This window comes from Rhinoderma darwinii, chromosome 1 (assembly GCF_050947455.1).
Source record: "Rhinoderma darwinii isolate aRhiDar2 chromosome 1, aRhiDar2.hap1, whole genome shotgun sequence".
Lineage (NCBI taxonomy): Eukaryota > Metazoa > Chordata > Amphibia > Anura > Rhinodermatidae > Rhinoderma > Rhinoderma darwinii.
Window position 1 is genome coordinate 433,211,828 of NC_134687.1, and position 19,178 is coordinate 433,231,005.

The 19,178-nt window shown below is 43.5% G+C and overlaps 1 protein-coding gene across 1 annotated transcript in view; it reads left to right on the top strand.

Moving 5' to 3' along the window:
* MYO18B (myosin XVIIIB) overlaps positions 1-19,178 on the top strand; it is a 625,429-nt gene that overhangs the window by 364,742 nt on the left and 241,509 nt on the right. Inside the window, exon 30 of the mRNA XM_075825873.1 lies at positions 4,709-4,863. Within this exon, the coding sequence (XP_075681988.1) occupies positions 4,709-4,863 (155 nt within the window). The remainder of the gene's footprint in view (positions 1-4,708; positions 4,864-19,178) is intronic.

A 19,178-nucleotide genomic window follows, 5' to 3' on the forward strand; every position in this document is an offset into this window, starting at 1 on the left:
AGTGTTACAGTGCTCGGTTTAAATAATGTGCTAATTTTTTTTCACAAAATCGTTACTATCGCGGAAACACCATATATACGTGATGTGTTTGTTTTGCACTTTACAAAATAATACCAATTTTTATGCCATTTTTTTACTGTGCACCATTCTAATTTATAAACTTTATTAATGTATTTCATCATTTTTTTTAGTCCCACTATTGGACTTCTCAATGGGATCTTCTGATCGCTGATATAATGTTTTGGTATTCTTAGCATACCAAAACATTACTACCTGCCAGTGTGAAACTGACAGGCAGTGTATTAGGCCATGCCTCTGACTGCCTTTCAGAAACTGTACAGTAAAGTAAATGTTGCAAATTTTAGTATAGCTATGGTGTGCACCAAAGTCTGATATTTTTACGCCAGAAAACCTTTCGTTATATTCCCCCAATTAATTCAGCAGGATGGTAAAACTGGGACAGATATGCTTATTAGGGCTTATTTAGACAAGCGTACTATATGTCCGTGAGCTGTCCATTAAAAAACCGACAGCACACAGACCCATGCAATTCAATGGGGCTGTTCACACGGTCATTGTTTTAACGGAGCATGTGAAGGGCCCGTGAAAAAATAGGACATGTCTTATTTTCGTCCGCTTTCACAGATCCCTCAATAGACTCAAGTTTATGAGGGATCCGTCAAAAAGGGTCCTGCACAGGTGTGACTTGGACGTGAAAAACACGTCCGAGTTTACACTCGTTCGTCTGAATTAGCACTAACAATGTAAGGCCCCATGCCCACTTAAGTTTTTACCTTCAGGGTGCTATCTGTTGTTGTCACGGATAGCACCCTGAACCCATTCATTTCCGCTGTTTTAACGGAATCGTGTGGCCGTTCTGTTAAAAGTAGTGCAGGTCCTACTCCTGCCCGTTTTTGATGGAACAGTCTCGGCCTTTGCATTGAATTTGGTCTGTGAAACAACGGGCTGCACACGGAAGCCATCCATGTGCAGCCCGTTTGTGACGGGACTGTCATTAACGGCCGACCAACGGCCGACGGAATGTGCATGAGGCCTAAAAGCTGCAGGGTGGTGGATACAAGTCACAAGTTTGTCACGTGACACATATTCGCAAAATAAAAATGCCTCTTACTATCAACCAAAATATTACTGATGCTGAGATAAGTGACAATTCATTTGTACCAGGAGCATTGGAAGACATCAAGCTTTCTAGCTATTCAGAGCAGCTGCACACATTTAAGGTGAGGTCAGTCTGCCCAATATAAAAAGAATGATCTCTGAACATTAAAATATAATTAAAATCAACTGTTTTTCTACAATTTTGGAAAGGAATAATCTCTTTCTGTTTCAGATTCTTATTGTCTAATTACAAGCCTCATTACCTCAACATTAGGCTTATTTAATGTAACTTTATAATGAGTGCGGTCTTCCACTTCCATCATTGTGTGACCCAGTACTCCGTACAAGATGATAGCATACTGTTTTCTTCTATTCTGCAAAGTCACATGAAATATCAGTAGATAAGATCCGTTACTCCCATCAACAGGTCTTTGATATTATACATAGAAGACGTAAAGTTTATGTAAATCTTTGAAAGTCACATTTTATTTTATTTTTAATTAAATTGTATCAGTGTGTTTTAGATAACTTTGTCATGTGTTTTTATTGAAAATTCTTTTAACTTTTTTAGATACAGCTGTTCTGTATTCTCTATACAGAGCAGTTGTATCTGGCGCTATTCACTGAATCTGTCAGTCCCGCAGACCTGACGCGTTCAGTATCGGCGGGTCCTGCGTGTCTCGCACCTGTAATTTATCCACCTGTAATCTATCACATCTAAGTTCATAACTTAGATGTGGTAGTTGACAGGTGGATCCTGCATGTCACAGACACACAGGACCCGCTCTCACTGAAGCCATCAGGTCCGCGGGACTGATGGATTGAGTGAAAAGAGCTAGATACAGCTGCTCTATATAGAGAATACAGAGCAGCTGTATCTAAAAAAGTAAAAAGAATTTTCAATAAAATGTATTTACAAAGTAACACAAATCACAATAAGGCTTTATTCACACGAACGTGTATTACGTCGTACGGACCTATGTTAGTGAATGGGGCCGTTCAGACAGTCCGTGATATTCACGCAGCGTATGTCCGCTGCGTAAAACTCACGACATGTCCTATACTTGGCCGTTTTTTGCGCATCACGCACCCATTGAAGTCAATGGGTGCGTGAAAATCGCGCACGGCACACGGAAGCACTTCCATGTAACGCACGTGATTCGCGCAAGAGTAGATAAAGAAATTAAGGAAAAAATAAAAGCACTTCCTTAATTTCTTTTTTTAAACGTCAAAACCGCGTGTCATAAGCATGGCATATGCGTGAAAATCACGCAGCCACGCAGCACATACTGATGACACACGCAACTGCAACGTGCAAAAAACGCAGCATTTTTTTGCGCTCGCAAAACACACACGTACATGTGAATAAGGCCTAATACACTTTTTATTAAAAAAATACAATCTTTTTTTCCTTTCAAAGGTTTACATAGCCTTTAACAGAAATAAAGGGATTCTTGAGTATAGTTATCTTGGTGATAAGGGGATTGGTTACTGTCGTGGGAAGCTAAACAGTAATCATCGACTAATACCTTTGATTTGCTTGAAAATAACTACTTCTGGTTCTAAATGTCACGGTGATATCCAGGCTAAAATTTTTAAGCCATGTGTGAAATATTTAGTTCAACAATTTATTAGGAAATTTCTGCTAATTGGGAAACACTTCTGATATGACTTAATATTAAAGATTGTTATACAGAAAAGGGAGTGTAGGCCAATTCTCTTTTAGCCATTTTTAACCGTAATGGAAAAATGTGACAATTCACTGCCTGCGGCCAAGGAAACAATGAAAAAGCAAACAAAATGTTAAATGGCATGAGGAGAAGGGGTTTTCTGGTTTAGGAAGCCATGTTTAAATACCATTTAGGAGTTCATTAAAGAGAAATTCCACACTCAGGACCTTCAGTGGACAGTGGCAAGAAACAGTGTCTGTGCAGTACATGGACAGGCTATTGATTTCAATGGGACCATGTAATACTCCATTTAATCTGTGGTGGTGCTGTAGGGGAACTGAACACTTGCTGTCAGGTGCCCCAGCAGATTACAGCTGATCACTAGGGGGTGCCCTGGCAGGAGAAACCATGGCAGCAGGCACTCTGCAATCAGCTTATTTTTAGAGGACCTAAAGGGATTGCTGAAAGCAGTAATTAATTTCTAAAACAGAAGTTAGAGCAGTGGCCAAAGTTTGGTATTCATGTTTAATTTACTTACTTGCATTATTATGTTTTGCTGTGGCAGACATTTTTGAAAAACTAAAGTGCAGCCATATTGATTGTCATATGCAAATGATCTCAGAAATAATGATGGTAATAACTTTGTTATTGATGAAACAGGCTGACAAATTATGAGCTTGTTGTTGGTTTCTGACAAGGCTTTTCAAAGGTGACTACCATTATGGCTGCACTGCTTGACTTAGCAGACTCATTCATTGATGGTTTCCATAAATATGATAGCGTGTATATGGGTTTGCTGCATACATAAAGCACATTCTGAGGCCTCAGTCACACAACCATAATTTTGAACCGCAATTACGGAAAAATAGGTCCTATTTTTTTATTTTACGGACCCTGCTACCATACTTTATAATGGGAGCACGGGCTGCAAATGTGGGTGACAGTCCACACCCGTCCGTGCAGGGGGCCTTACAAGGACATGTATGTGAAAAAGCATGGGCCGGCAGCCGTTCTCTGTATTATAAAAGTTTGGGGACCAAATCCAGATGTGATGTAAAATTGCAATTCATTCAGTGCTCAGATCATTGGGCTCCAATTGTTAAAGCTACATTTGTTAAAATTACCCTGAAAAAAATGAACAGAAAAACAGTACATCCGCAGTATCGCTTGATAGGAAATATCCCAGGGCGGATGTTTGGCAGAGGTAGGAGTCATCGCCGTGGCTCTGGTGCCTGAAGGGGAAAAAAGGTCCCCTCTGCCGCACAAGACGACACCTTTACTATAAATGGCACATGGTAGTGGGGGCCCTGTTACAGATTTTGCATTGCTGCCCGGGAGCTTTAAGCTACGTCTCTGGAAGTATCCACTAGTAAACAGTCTGTAATGCTGGTTCATGCAATATTTATGCAATATAATATAGAACTCGCACTGATCACTATGTAGGAAATGGTTAAACAGTACATTTATTTCATGACCATTGTGGTAGTTTAATGTTCTGTACCTTTAATGTTTTGAAATGTTTTGTAGAATTTATATTGCATTCTTCTTTTTCACAGCTTATTTTTTAGAGTTCATCAAATTACTTTATGCAAAGTCATATATAAAAACTAAAATGTATGACCGCTTTCCAAGATTTATAGATTGCACTGACAATAACCTATTGGAACCTGGCAGTATTTTTGAAATAAATAAAATTCACCCATTTCCATAATCATTTCTTTGGCTGGTGACTGATTTATAAAGAAGGCTTTTTTTCCGCTTGTTCTGGTCACAGATGGCAGAAAAAGAAAAGAATAGTACAGTCGCTTAAGGGTTATCTGTCCATTAAGCGACAATTCTGCTGTACAAATATGTGCTTCGGAGCATAAATTGTAGACAAATATTGCTGGTATCATTCACCATTTTCTTTGGTTCTACAGCTCAGTGATTTACAAAGTGCTTATGAAAATGCTAGACGAGCAGCTCAGCAAGCGAACAGGAAGGGCAAGCACTTGACCTCTGACCTTGAGGACACTAGAGTGTTAATGGAAAACCAACAAATCCGGAACCATGAGTTAGAGAAAAGACAAAGAAAGTAAGAGAATTCCATAAAGATTCTTTGAATTGTCTGGGACTGGGATTGACATTTACTAACAACTTATGTATATGATGTTCAGCCTCACCGATGTTTGACATAAGAGCAAAAAATGCTTGAGCATATACGCTGTATGGTGTTTTATTTACAGTCTTATAGAATCTGTTTATTTATCCTGAAAACTACATTCCAAATAGAAAAGGCACTGAACTAATATTCTATGGCAGTGTTAAAAGCATATTCTGTTTCAGCAAAAAAAAAAGACTATACATTAGAAAATGAAGAGTTATTCAACTTTCTAATATACTTTGCGTATCCTTTCCTCTTGGTTTGCTTGCAGTCATTGAATAAGAACCATTATTGTTTACTTCCAGGGGATGGTAATGGGTCCTGGTCATGTGATGGCAGACTCATTAGAACATACAGGTCTGATAACTGTACTGTATCAAAATTAAATTTTCCCATTAAACTCATTTAAGCCGAGATTTTGAAAACCATGTGGAGCACAAAGTTAATTAGAAAGTTGCATCACTTTTCATTTTACAGTTAATATGCTTTTTATACTAAAACTAGAATACCCCATTACGCATCACATACATATCAATACGGTATGGAAAAATGTTAACAGTATGAAACATTATAGCATCAATACATTCTGCATTTTATAATATTCACATCCTTTTGGATTTGATAAGAACTACCTTTGTTTTTTAGCTTCAAGTTGACAGTTTAACCCCATTAAAGTGACTGTATACATATAGTATTACATATTTTTGTAGAATGTATGGGTATTCCTATACTGCAAGATGTGGTGCTTTAGTTTTTTTTGTATTTTTGACCAATATTTCAGAACATGTACTGTATCAAATGTGTCCCAGAAAGTTCTATATGCTGTACACTAGACTACCTCTCCCTGCTACAAATGTCGCCCCTCTAGGTATCCAAAAGCATAAGATAATTTCACAAGAAATAATGCAAGATAAAAACATGCATGGCAAAGTGAGAAATGTGCAGGAAAAATTCCAATTAGCATAGCAGGGGGAGAGAATAGTGCGTTGTTGGCCCAGGAAGCCAGGAAGTTACCATACTCAAAAAAATGTAACGCTGGAAAAAAAACAATCATCCTACATACCGTAGTAATAGAGAAAGTACAACCAGTTTAGGCTATAATTAATCTATAGATCTGGAGGGCTTATCGACAGGTCTCACACAATTTAGAGCTGTGTTAGCTGTCCTAGTTCTTGCAGAACTGGCATTGAGGGAACAAAGCATTGTATAGAATTAATTGAAACAGTATTTGCTCATGTAAATGTCAAATTTAATTTTTATCTTCATTATATAATATGAATATTAGAAAATCTGTTTTCTGATATATTAATATGCAAAAACAAGTCTAGTGGCATAAACACCAACAGAAATATAAACATATACTAATTCTAGTGTCCAGTTCTATTAGGATAGAAATTGATGTCATTTATATAATGTCTAATTCTATTAGGGTTTACTTCTGTTCTTAGTTATAGGCATTAGCGACTCATTTTCTTTTGAAAATGAAATAACACTGATCATTTTTGGTTCCAAAATATCACACCTTATTAGAAATCTTACCCTATGTAATATTAATGCATAAAATTAGTCAAATATTGGGCCTTATGCATTAAAACTGCTTCAAGAAAAAGTATCAATATTGCCTATAGCATCCAATCAGATTTCAACTTTCTTTTTTTTCAGAGAACCTTTGAAAATGAAAGAAGTGATCTTATTGGTTGCTATATAGTTGGCACTGATACTATTTGTTATACACTTTGTATGTATGGGGCTCACTGTGCATGAATTCATTAAAGCAGTAGAATTTTCCGTAACGGAATTCATTGCGGAAAATTGGCAGCAAATACAGTAGCAGCAAAGTGGTTGAGATCAGGGGTGGGATTCAAATTTTTAACAACAGGTTCCCTGTTTTTCGGACGAAGACATGCGGGGGGATGGGTTCACTGTGTTTTGCGGTGTATCGCGCCATTGAAAATGATTCTAATAATAAAATAGAGCAATTCTGATATTCCAAATACCTCCTCCATTAAAGTGGACTCTAAATAAAGAAATTCCCTGTCCAGAATGTTTGTGTGGATTGCCACACTATTTATATGATTACATAAGCGTACAGACCTACCCACACATTATATTAAACTCACCCATTTCGTATAGGCCTATATGCGCACATTCAATATCCTAAGCGTGCTCAGCCCATTTAGTTAGGCTGTGCACATGAGAAGGGTGGAGGACAGTGCGGCGCGCGCAGTAAGCCACGACAACTCTCCCGTCTAATGCAGAGATACGGCGCCAGGAGCAAGCTCAGTACATATATACAGCACCAGAACAAAGCTCAGTGCATATATACAGCACCAGAACAAAGCTCAGTGCATATATACAGCACCAGAACAAAGCTCAGTACAAATATACAGCACCAGAAAAAAGCTCAGTACATAAATACAACACCAGAACCAAGCTCAGTACATATATACAGCACCAGAACAAAGCTCAGTACATATATATATATATATATATATATATATATATATATCTATATATATAAAAAATGTTTTGAGCTTGGTTGTTCTGATATATATGTACTGAGCTTTGTTCTGGTGCTGTATATATGTACTAAGCTTTGTTGTGGTGCTGTATATATGTACTGAGCTTGGTTCTGGTGCTGTATTTATATGCGGAGCTTAGTTCTGGAGTTGTATATATGCTCTGAGCTTTGTTCTGGTGTTGTATATATGTACTGAGCTTTGTTGTGGTGCTGTATATATGTACTGAGCTTGGTCCTGGTGCTGTATTTATATGCAGAGCTTCGTTCTGGAGTTGTATATATGTTTCGAGCTTCTCTTTGGTGCTGTATATATGTATTGAGCTTGGTTGTTATGATGAATATAACTCCAGAACCAAGCTCAGTACATACATATATACATATATATATATATATATATATATATATATATATAGCCCCAGAAAAAAAGCTTAGTACATATATATATATATATATATATATATATATACAGCAGCAGAACAAAGCTCAGTACATATATACAGCAAGAGTACAAATACAGCTCAGTACAGAGATAATTAGCAAATTGTGTTTAACCCCTGCTATATACGTTTGTACGGCATAAAACTACAGCTCCCAGTATAGCCAGAACTAGAGATGAGCGAACTTATGAAAAGTTCGGTTCGGCTGGCTCGCCGAATTTCATGAAAAAGTTCGATTCGGACCGAACCTGTAATACAAGAAAGCCCCTAAAAATCGTGTATAACACTGTTTAAAAGCCCTAGAAGCCCTGTATAACACTCTTAGGTCACCAATGAGTGTATCCAAGTACTTTTGAGCTGTCTTTAAGGCAAAGTTAGTGTCAAAGTTACGCCAACATGTTTGCTATAGGAAAACGGATGGGACACGGTGATAACTAACAGAAACCACTGCACTTGTGCATGTTGTATGCTTAATGCATTGTTAAAAAAGGTACAAAAATTAACCATTTTTGGCGGCAGATGCCTGCCAGGGTTCATACATATAAGGTGGTAAAAGAAGAAGCAATGGCTTTTGACAAGCCCTCAAAAAATGTACCCTTTATGGTGGCAGATGCCTGCCGGGGTTCATCCATACATGGATGTAAAAGCAACAAGCAATGGCTTTTCACAAGCCCTCCAAAAATTTACCCTTTTTATTGGCAGATGCCTGCCGGGGTTCATCCATACATGGATGTAAAAGCAACAAGCAATGGCTTTTCACAAGCCCTCCAAAAATTTCCCCTATTTATTGGCAGATGCCTGCCGGGGTTCATCCATACATTGATGTAAAAGCAACAAGCAATGGCTTTTCACAAGCCCTCCAAAAATTTACCCTTTTTATTGGCAGATGCCTGCCGGGGTTCATCCATACATGGATGTAAAAGCAACAAGCAATGGCTTTTCACAAGCCCTCCAAAAATTTACCCTTTTTATTGGCAGATGCCTGCCGGGGTTCATCCATACATGGATGTAAAAGCAACAAGCAATGGCTTTTCACAAGCCCTCCAAAAATTTCCCCTATTTATTGGCAGATGCCTGCCGGGGTTCATCCATACATGGATGTAAAAGCAACAAGCAATGGCTTTTCACAAGCCCTCCAAAAATTTACCCTTTTTATTGGCAGATGCCTGCCGGGGTTCATCCATACATGGATGTAAAAGCAACAAGCAATGGCTTTTCACAAGCCCTCCAAAAATTTACCCTTTTTATTGGCAGATGCCTGCCGGGGTTCATCCATACATGGATGTAAAAGCAACAAGCAATGGCTTTTCACAAGCCCTCCAAAAATTTCCCCTATTTATTGGCAGATGCCTGCCGGGGTTCATCCATACATGGATGTAAAAGCAACAAGCAATGGCTTTTCACAAGCCCTGCAAAAATTTACCCTTTTTATTGGCAGATGCCTGCCGGGGTTCATCCATACATGGATGTAAAAGCAACAAGCAATGGCTTTTCACAAGCCCTCCAGGCCTGCTTGTAGCAGACGGCAGTGGAGGTGTATTGGTGGTAGTAGAGGTAGCCAACAGACAGCAAGGGTGGTAGTAGTAGTAGCAGCACATTAAAAGAGACTGGACAGTCACAGGACAAAGCCCTGTGGTGGGGCAGGCCTCAGGCCTGCTTGTAGCAGACGGCAGTGGAGGTGTATTGGTGGTAGTAGAGGTAGCAAACAGACAGCACGGGTGGTGGTAGTAGTAGTAGTAGCAGCACATTAAAAGAGACTGGACAGTCACAGGACAAAGCCCTGTGGTGGGGCAAGCCTCAGGCCTGCTTGTAGCAGATGGCAGTGGAGGTGTATTGGTGGTAGTAGAGGTAGCCAACAGACAGCAAGGGTGGTAGTAGTAGTAGCAGCACATTAAAAGACTGGACAGTCACAGGACAAAGCCCTGTGGTGGGGCAGGCCTCAGGCCTGCTTGTAGCAGACGGCAGTGGAGGTGTATTGGTGGTAGTAGAGGTAGCCAACAGACAGCAAGGGTGGTAGTAGTAGTAGCAGCACATTAAAAGACTGGACTGTCACAGGACAAAGCCCTGTGGTGGGGCAGGCCTCAGGCCTGCTTGTAGCAGACGGCAGTGGAGGTGTATTGGTGGTAGTAGAGGTAGCCAACAGACAGCAAGGGTGGTAGTAGTAGTAGCAGCACATTAAAAGAGACTGGACAGTCACAGGACAAAGCCCTGTGGTGGGGCAGGCCTCAGGCCTGCTTGTAGCAGACGGCAGTGGAGGTGTATTGGTGGTAGTAGAGGTAGCCAACAGACAGCAAGGGTGGTAGTAGTAGTAGCAGCACATTAAAAGAGACTGGACAGTCACAGGACAAAGCCCTGTGGTGGGGCAGGCCTCAGGCCTGCTTGTAGCAAACGGCAGTGGAGGTGTATTGGTGGTAGTAGAGGTAGCCAACAGACAGCAAGGGTGGTAGTAGTAGTAGCAGCACATTAAAAGAGACTGGACAGTCACAGGACAAAGCCCTGTGGTGGGGCAGGCCTCAGGCCTGCTTGTAGCAGACGGCAGTGGAGGTGTATTGGTGGTAGTAGAGGTAGCCAACAGACAGCAAGGGTGGTAGTAGTAGTAGCAGCACATTAAAAGAGACTGGACAGTCACAGGACAAAGCCCTGTGGTGGGGCAGGCCTGCTTGTAGCAGACGGCACTGGGGGTGGATTGGTGATAGAAGTAGTAGCAGCACCAACAGCGGCACATTAAAAAAAAGAGTGGACAGGACAGAATCCCGTAGTAGCAGGCGGCAGTAGCAGGCGGCAGCGGCAGCAGCAGCAGCAATGTCAGATCTAATCAGTGGCATCAGGCACAGGGGTTTTAAAATCCTCACCGATCCACGCTTGATTCATTTTCAGAAATGTGAGATTTTCCAAGCTGTTGGCTGACGAATACCCTCTCTGACGCTACACTGGAGGGTGGACAAGACAGTACACCCATGGCAAACTGGGCCAGTTCTTGCCAATGATCCAATCTGCTGACCCAGAAGTCCATGGGGTCTGGGATCAGCATTTCTGACGGAGAAAGGGCACAGTCCAGGTACGAGTGAACCTGGTTGTTTAGGTGCTGCACCTGGTGATGGTGAACATCCCTTTGGTGACTACGATGTGTGTCAGGTCGGGGTATTGGATGTAAAAATGTTGTCATCATATTTTCCAAACTGAATTGGCTGCTGCTGCTGCTGCCGCCTATTGCAGGGGTAGCTCTGCCAGAGGCGGTGGAACGATGAGACAGTGGAGAGCGGAGAGTGGCCCCCCGGTCAGACATGCTTGCAGCAGGTGTTTGCCGTTTGAAAGCCGTGACAAGCTGGCTGCATAGCTTCTCTCGATAATAAGTCAATTTTGCCTCCCTCCCGGAAGGTGCAAAAAACTCCCCCATTCTGGCTTTATACCGAGGGTCTAAAAGTGTGGCTATCCTGTACTCATCTCTTTGCTTCATGCTAACAATACGACAGTCAGCGCGCAAGTAACGAAACATACAGCTCGCCATCCTGGCCAGCGTTTCATAGGGCCCGGTTGGTTCCATCTCCGCCCCATACTGCCATGGTTGTCCATCATCAAGGTCTTCGTCAGACTCGTCATCACCACCATCACTGTCATGTTGTGCGGCTGCCTCGTCCCCTATCCCTTCCTGTGATTCCATTTCCAAATCCAGTTCCTCTTCAGGTCCTGTTTCCTCATCCTCATCCTCCTCCTCCTCCTCAACATCCATAGCCAGATGTGATCCTTCCTCCATCCTTTGCTGAATCATCGCTGTGAGCGTTTGCTCCATAATGAATATCAGCGGCATAACATCGTTCATTCCGCTAGCGTCACGGCTCACAAATCGTGTGGCCTCTTCAAAGGGCCTCAAAACGCGACATGCGTCTCTAACCAGCTGCCAGTGCCTGAGCTCGAAATTACACTGGCTCCAAACGCTGCCCGTCTGCTGCATCAGGAAATCATTCACGGCTTTCCGCTGTTCGTACAGACGGTCCAACATGTGCAGGGTGGAATTCCAGCGTGTTGGAACGTCGCAAATCAGGCTGTGTTCTGGGAGATTGTTTTGACGCTGCAAGTCCAGGAGGGCGTGCTTAAATGCATACAAACGTCTAAAGCGAACGCAAACCCTCCTGGACATGGCCAGCACACCCTTCAAACCAACATATGACTTTAAGAAGCGTGTTATGACCAGATTGATCACATGTGCCATGCAAGGAGCGTGTGTCAGGTGACCTAGACGCAGTGCAGCCACAACGTTCTTCCCGTTATCAGAGACAACATTGCCCAGTGTGAGTTTCAGAGGAGACAGCCAGCATGCGATTTCCTCCTTGATGCACAGCAGCAGCTCCAGCCCTGTGTGGCTTGTCTCGCCCAGGCTCAGCAGGTGTAAGACAGCGTTGTGGCGCTTCACCTTGCACCTATGAAAAGAGGAGGGAGGAGGAGTGGAAGATACACTGTGTCCTGTCGGGGACGGGAAGACCTCCATTGAGGAGGGCAAGGAGGAGGATGGTAGGCGCCTGGTGTCCAGAGTTGAACCAGAAAGATACAAGCGTGGAGGTGGTAATGCCTGGCATTGCTGCGGTGGTGCATCGGACTGCAAAATATTGACCCAGTGGGCCGTGAAAGACATGTACTGTCCCTGCCCATAGTTGCTGCTCCACGTGTCGACGGTCGCATGTACCCTTCTGCACACGGATAATTGCAAGGACTGGCCCACCTTTTCCTCCACGTGCTTGTGCAAGGCAGGGACAGCTGTTTTGGAGAAGTAATGGCGGCTAGGTACTCGCCACCTAGGCTGAGCGCACGCCATCAATTTCTTGAAGCCGGCGGAGTCGACCAGATGGTACGGCAGCGACTGCACCACCAACAACTTAGCCAGGTGTCAATTAAGCCGCACGACAAGTGGAGGACTGGGTATATATTGTTGCTTATTGGACAACAATTCCGTAATTGATAACTTACGGGACGTAGGAGGAGCACTAGATGACAGTGATCATGATGACAACGACATGGTGGATAAGGCCTGGCTACTACTTAGATGACAGGGACTCGGAGCAGCAACAGCAGCGGCAGAGGGGTCTTCATTAGATGTACATGATGATGGTGGGGCATGTAGATTGTCCCACATGGCCTTGTGATGCCGCTCCATGTGTTTACGTAGAGCGGTAGTTCCTACATTGCTGCCCTGCCCACGCCTTACTTTCTGCTTGCAGATACGGCACTGTGCCATGTTTTCGTCCTCCGGGAAGGTACAGAAAAATTGCCACACGGCAGAGTACCGTAAAGAGGTAGTACCACGTCCACCACCCGAGCTTGCCCCTTGTCTGGCAGGCTTTTTTCGGGAGCCTACACCAGCATCAGTGTCGCCGTCACCGGCTCCTGAGCTGACCCTACCGCTGCAAAGTTTTTCAGATTGACTTCTGCCCCTACCTCGACTTTGCTGTTTATCACTGCCAGTGCCGCCACTACTACCCTCCTCCTCTGCCGCCGTTATCACCTCGTCACCTGGTTCCCACATCCTGTCTAAAACAACATCATCATCATATCCCTCCTCATCATCCCCGCCACTTCTGTCACTGTGTTGTGAATGTGATGTGACATCATGGCGGGCTCCATGCCCCCCCTCATTACTGCGTCTGCCACCACGGCTACCACCACCAACACCCCCACTACCACAGCTATGCGTCTCGGACACCGCTTCCACCTCCACCACCGCCACAACACACTCCGTTGGCTGACTCGCGGAAAACAAATCATCATCACTATGTTGTTCAGTATCTTCCTTCGCACCCGAGGAGATGTCTCTTAGGACTCTCAGGAAAGATGGCTTCCCGCTAGGAAGGGGGAGTGAAGACATAGATGATAGAATTGAAACGCTAGAAATACCCATATTACAACTGTCACTGTGCCAAGGAACTGTAGAGGATCTGGAATCCAACGAAACCTGGCTTGAAGCCAGATCGTCAGAGTCTTCCTGCTAAGATGACAGCGAGCCAGCCAACCAGTCCACAATGGCCGTATTGTCTAAAGTAACCCGCCCACCGGAGGAGATGGACAAATCTGGCTTGCTGATACTGCTACTACTACCAGCAGGCACATGGCTGCTGCTACTAGTGGAACTGGGCACATGTCTTGTGCCACAAATGCTGGTACTGGGTCTGGCACCAACAGATCCAACATTTGGCCTGGAAGAGGACACGGCATGGGTGTTTTTTCCTCTACCCCGTACTTTCACAACCTTTTTTTTACCAGACATTTCACTGCTGGAGTGCAGCAAGTTGAATCAAAACCCGGGGGGATGAGCCCTTTCTAAAAGCGTATTCACACACTGGCTTGGCAAATGGCAATAAATGAGAATTTCTATCAGCCACGCCGCAATGCACTCAGGGAATGCTGGGCGTTATAGTGCTACGTCTACTACAAAGGCTGCCTGTATTGCAAGTTGGATTGTTATTTGTTTGTTATGTTAACGGCCGGGGATGAGCCCCTTCTAAAAGTGTATTCACACACTGACACTGGCTTGGCAAATGGCAATGAATGAGAATTTCTATCAGCCACGCCACGGTGCACTCAGGGAATGCTGGGCGTTGTAGTACTACGTCTACTACAAAGGCTGCCTGTATTGCAAGTTGGATTGTTATTTGTTTGTTATGTTAACGGCCGGAGATGAGCCCCTTCTAAAAGCGTATTCACACACTGGCTTGGCAAATGGCAATGAATGAGAATTTCTATCAGCCACTGTGCACTGACTCAGGGAATGCTGGGCGTTGTAGTACTACAAAGCCTGCCTGTATTGCAAGTTGGATGCAACAGGGATGAGCCCCTTATAAAAGCGTATTAACACACTGGCTGAGTAGTGAGTAGTGGATTCGATTGCTGGATTCCTGCCTTTTAGATTCCTAAAGCTTTCCCTTACTGCACAGAGATGCTATCCCTACAGCTCCTGTCTCTAAAATGGCCGCTGAGCTCCATGCATAGACTTTTATTGCAGGCTTGAGCCCGCCCCTATGCTGCCTCCCGATTGGCTGGGAGAGTCGTTTGCGAGGCATTATGGTGTAGCCTGATGTCAGGTGATATTGTGAAATCCTCCATTTTACATCTAACATGTGGCAGGCGCCAAAATGTAGCCGGGTTCGGTCAAAACGTGTTCGGCCGAACCCGGTGAAGTTCGGATTCTCTGCGAACCAAACTTTTCCTGATGTTCGGACCGAAACCGAGTTCGGTTGTCCCGGTTCGCTCATCTCTAGCTAGAACGATGGTAAGGATATGCTGGGATTTGCTGTTTCACAAAAAAGAACGATACACACATCATCTTGCTGCAGATCATACAGTGACTACAGTACTGAGCAGTTACAGGGAGAATGAACATTTACATTTAGTGACTCAACGGTGACGACTTCTCAGATTGTAGTCGTTCTCTTTACTTTTCCATCTGGTCCAGAACTCTATGATGCCTCCTGGCCATGACCCATTTCTGCGGAAATTGGTAAATTTGCTGCTCAGATGTCTTCGGAAGCTCACTTTTTCAACATTATTGCACCTATAAACGAAGAGCAAATCCTTATGGTACCACACTCTATGCCCCCAAATATAATAGTATCATACACTTTGTCCCCGAATATATTAGCGCTACACACTGTGCCCCTGAATCTAATAGTAACATACACTGTCCCCCTGAATAAAATTGTGTCAAACACTGTAAACTAATGCACCACACATAGTGCCCCCTGTAGATAGTGCTCCCAGTAGAGCCCTCTATAGATAGTTCTCCCCATAGAGCCCTCTGTAGGTAGTAGCATTCCCTGTAGATAGTGCCCCCTGTAGCGTTCCCTGCAGACAGGGCCACCTGTAACGTTCCCTGTAGATAGTGCCCCCTGTGGCATTCACTGTAGCGTTCCCTGTATAGTGCCCCCTGTAGCATTCCCTGTATAGTGCCCCCTGTAGATAGGCCCCCCTGTGGCGTTCCCTGTGGATAGAGCCCCCTGTGCCCCTGTGGCGGTCCCTGGAGTTAGGGCCCCATGTGGCGTTCCCTGTAGATAGAGCCCCCTGTGCCCCTGTGGCGGTCCCTGTAGATAAGGCCCCATGTGGTTTATCTACTGGGAACGCCACAGGGGTCTCTATCTACAGGGAACGCCACATGGGACCCTATCTATAGGGATCACCCCATGGGGCCCTATCTACAGGGACCGCCACAGGGGCACAGGGGGCTCTATCTACAGGGAACGCCACAGGGGTCTCTATCTACAGGAAACTTTTAGTTGCTTCCTTCATAGTTATCCATAATAAAGTAAGAATACATGAAGCTTAAATACTGTTAATGAAAGTAAATCAAGTAAAGATGATACAGAAAAGGGGGGGGGGGCTGAAGCCCCTCACTGTGTGATAAACACACGGATGAATCAACTATGAAGCCACAATAGTGGCCAGTGGCACAATATTTCAAGAGATTACAATATCCTAAGAAACTTTCACTACTACGCAATTGCGCAGAGTAAATGCACATATTGGATTGCATCCATCATGGCAGTCTATAACACAATAAGTATCATGATTGAAAAAAGGAGCCAGGAAAAACGAAAGGAGGGTGGCCATCATATTATTATAATAAAAACAATGTGGTTCAGAAGGATAAGAATAGTAAATGAGCAGTGTATAGTATATCTCAAAAACTAGACCTCCCAATGAGGGAGAAACCCCCTCTCAGTTAGAAAATACAACTGATGAGAAGGTAGATCTCTAGAGTTAGATTATAAATTTATAAACCCAGGATTAATCTTTTAGATAATATATAATTAATTTGTCATCAAAGAAATGCTACAAAGGTAAAGCCTTCGTTGAGCCCCATAGGGCTAAGAGTACCCAAACAGTGGATCCACCGTGCTTCCTCTTGCAAGAGTTTACGATGAAGGTTCCCAGCTCGTGGGCCCAACTTGATCTGAATAATGCCCCAAAATGTTAGTGACAAAGTTTTCCCACCATGGACAGATCGAATATGTCTAGATAGAGGTGTATCCTCTTTATGATTGGCACTAAAGTGTCGGGAGATTCTTCTCCTCAGTTCCGGAACAGTTTTGCCCACATACAATTTCGGACAGGGGCATTTGGCTATGTAGACAACTCCACTGCTTTAACAGTTAATAAATTGTATAATCTGATAGACTTTGCTGCCTAAAGGATTACAGAAGCTTTTAGTAGTCAGCATAGACGGGCAGAAAGAATATCTCCCACAAGGGTGGGATCCTGTGACTGGCGATTTGAGCCAGCATTTGGATACTGATGAGGGTTGAGAGTAATGGCTATGCACAAGGTAGTCACGTAAGTTCTTTCCTCTTCGGTAGGTAATACTGGGAGTGGTAGAAATTTGGTCACAAAGATCAGAGTCTGCACGGAGGATAGGCCAATATTTTTGTAGGATTTTTGTGACCTGATAGGAGCAGGCATCAAAAGTGCCAATACATCTGACAATTGAGGAAGATTGAGCGGATTTAGAACCCAATCCAGTATTGGAGGAAGACTTGCGATTTCTACAATTAGATTCACACAAGAGATCTTCTCTATCTGTTGCCCTGGTATAGGCTTTATGTAGACATATTCTTGGGTAGCCTCGGGCAAGGAATTTGGAGAATAAACCATCACATTCAATTTTAAAAGATCGCTCATCAGAGCAATTTCTTTTTGCTCTCAGGTATTGTCCTATTGGGATTCCCCTCTTTAGGTAGGGAGGATGGTGACTCCCCCAATGTTGGAAGCTATTTGTAGCTTTGGGTTTTCCGTGCGATGTTGGTTTTGACACCACCACCAGGATCCAGAGAGATTCTGAGATCCAGAAATATAATCTCTATATGTTGTATTTCATGGGTAAATTTCATACCGATTGGATTGCTGTTGAGTATAGACATGAAATCAGTAAATAAAGAAGAGTCTCCATCCCAAAGAATTAGAATGTCATCAATGTATCTACCCCAAAATAAGATGTGAAACAAAGTAAATCCTCGGTAAAAACAATAGTGTCTTCCCACCACCCCAAAAATAAATTTTCGTAGGTAGGTGCACAGGTTGTGCCCATGGCAGTGTCTTTCAATTGATAGTAATTATGTGTTAACAAAATCCGGAGAAGTGAAAACACAAATTTATTATGCATCTGAAATTGAGTGCCTTTAGTGCTCAAAAAAGGAGTAACAGCAGTGAGACCAATTTTGTGTTGAATGCTTGTGTATAGAGACTCAACATCAATACTAACAATCATGGTGGTTGGAGTAACATGAATGTCCTGGATCCTGGTGATGGTGTCCTTAGTATCCCTCAAATGTGAAGGTAGAGATGTAACAAAGGACAAAAGCATTTCGTCCACATAAAGACTGATTCCCGGCTATCGTTCCCAGATACATTAGGCCTGCCAGGGACAGGGCGAGAGTCCTTGTGGATTTTCTGTAATGCATAAAAGGTAGCAATTGTGGGGCTTGAATAGAAGCCTAAATTCATCCTGTGGGATGATATTTTGAATTTTGGCCTCAATAAGAAGAACGCGTAACTCTGCCAGAAAGGAGTCTGTAGGATTTTTGTCGAGGAAGGCATATGTGGTGGTGTCATCAAGCAACCTGTGGACCATATGGACATAGTCTCTCTCATCCATGACCATAATGTTGCCTCCTTTGTCAAATGGTTTCAAGGCAAACTGTTCACTTTTGCATAGTTCATCTAATGCCAATTTCTCTGTCTCACTAAGATTACTTAGAGCCCTCGATTTATCTGGTCTAAGCTTCTTCAATTCAGCATTGACCATCTTAGCAAAGATGTCGATGTGGGCATATTGGGGAAGGGACCGTCGCCCAGTTGTACCCCGTCGCCTAGGGCGGGTCATTGCAAGTAGGCAGGGACTGAGTGGTGGGTAGATTAGGGCTCACTTGTCTGTCTCCCCACCCCCGTCATTACATCATCATTTTAAGGCGCTGAATGGTCGGGCACAGAACATGCCTGGCCATTCAGCGCTTATGCATTTCACTGTATCTGCGTCCCCATCAGCAGCGGCCCTATTTGGTCCAAGCCCGCCCCTGCTATTGCTCTCCCTGCCCCTCCTCCCCATCAGCAGTGGCGTGCGGTCATTAGCAGTGCTAGCGCGCTGCAATAATGGTTTTTAATATGATGTGCGATTCGGGCCCATATGATGATCCGCCACTGCACAGAAGGTTACATGACTAAAACAGTATTTACAATACCTTATGGAAACAGGGTTGTGATATCTTAGTAACTTACAGTACTGTGTAAAAATGCTTTCAAAAAGTGTTAAT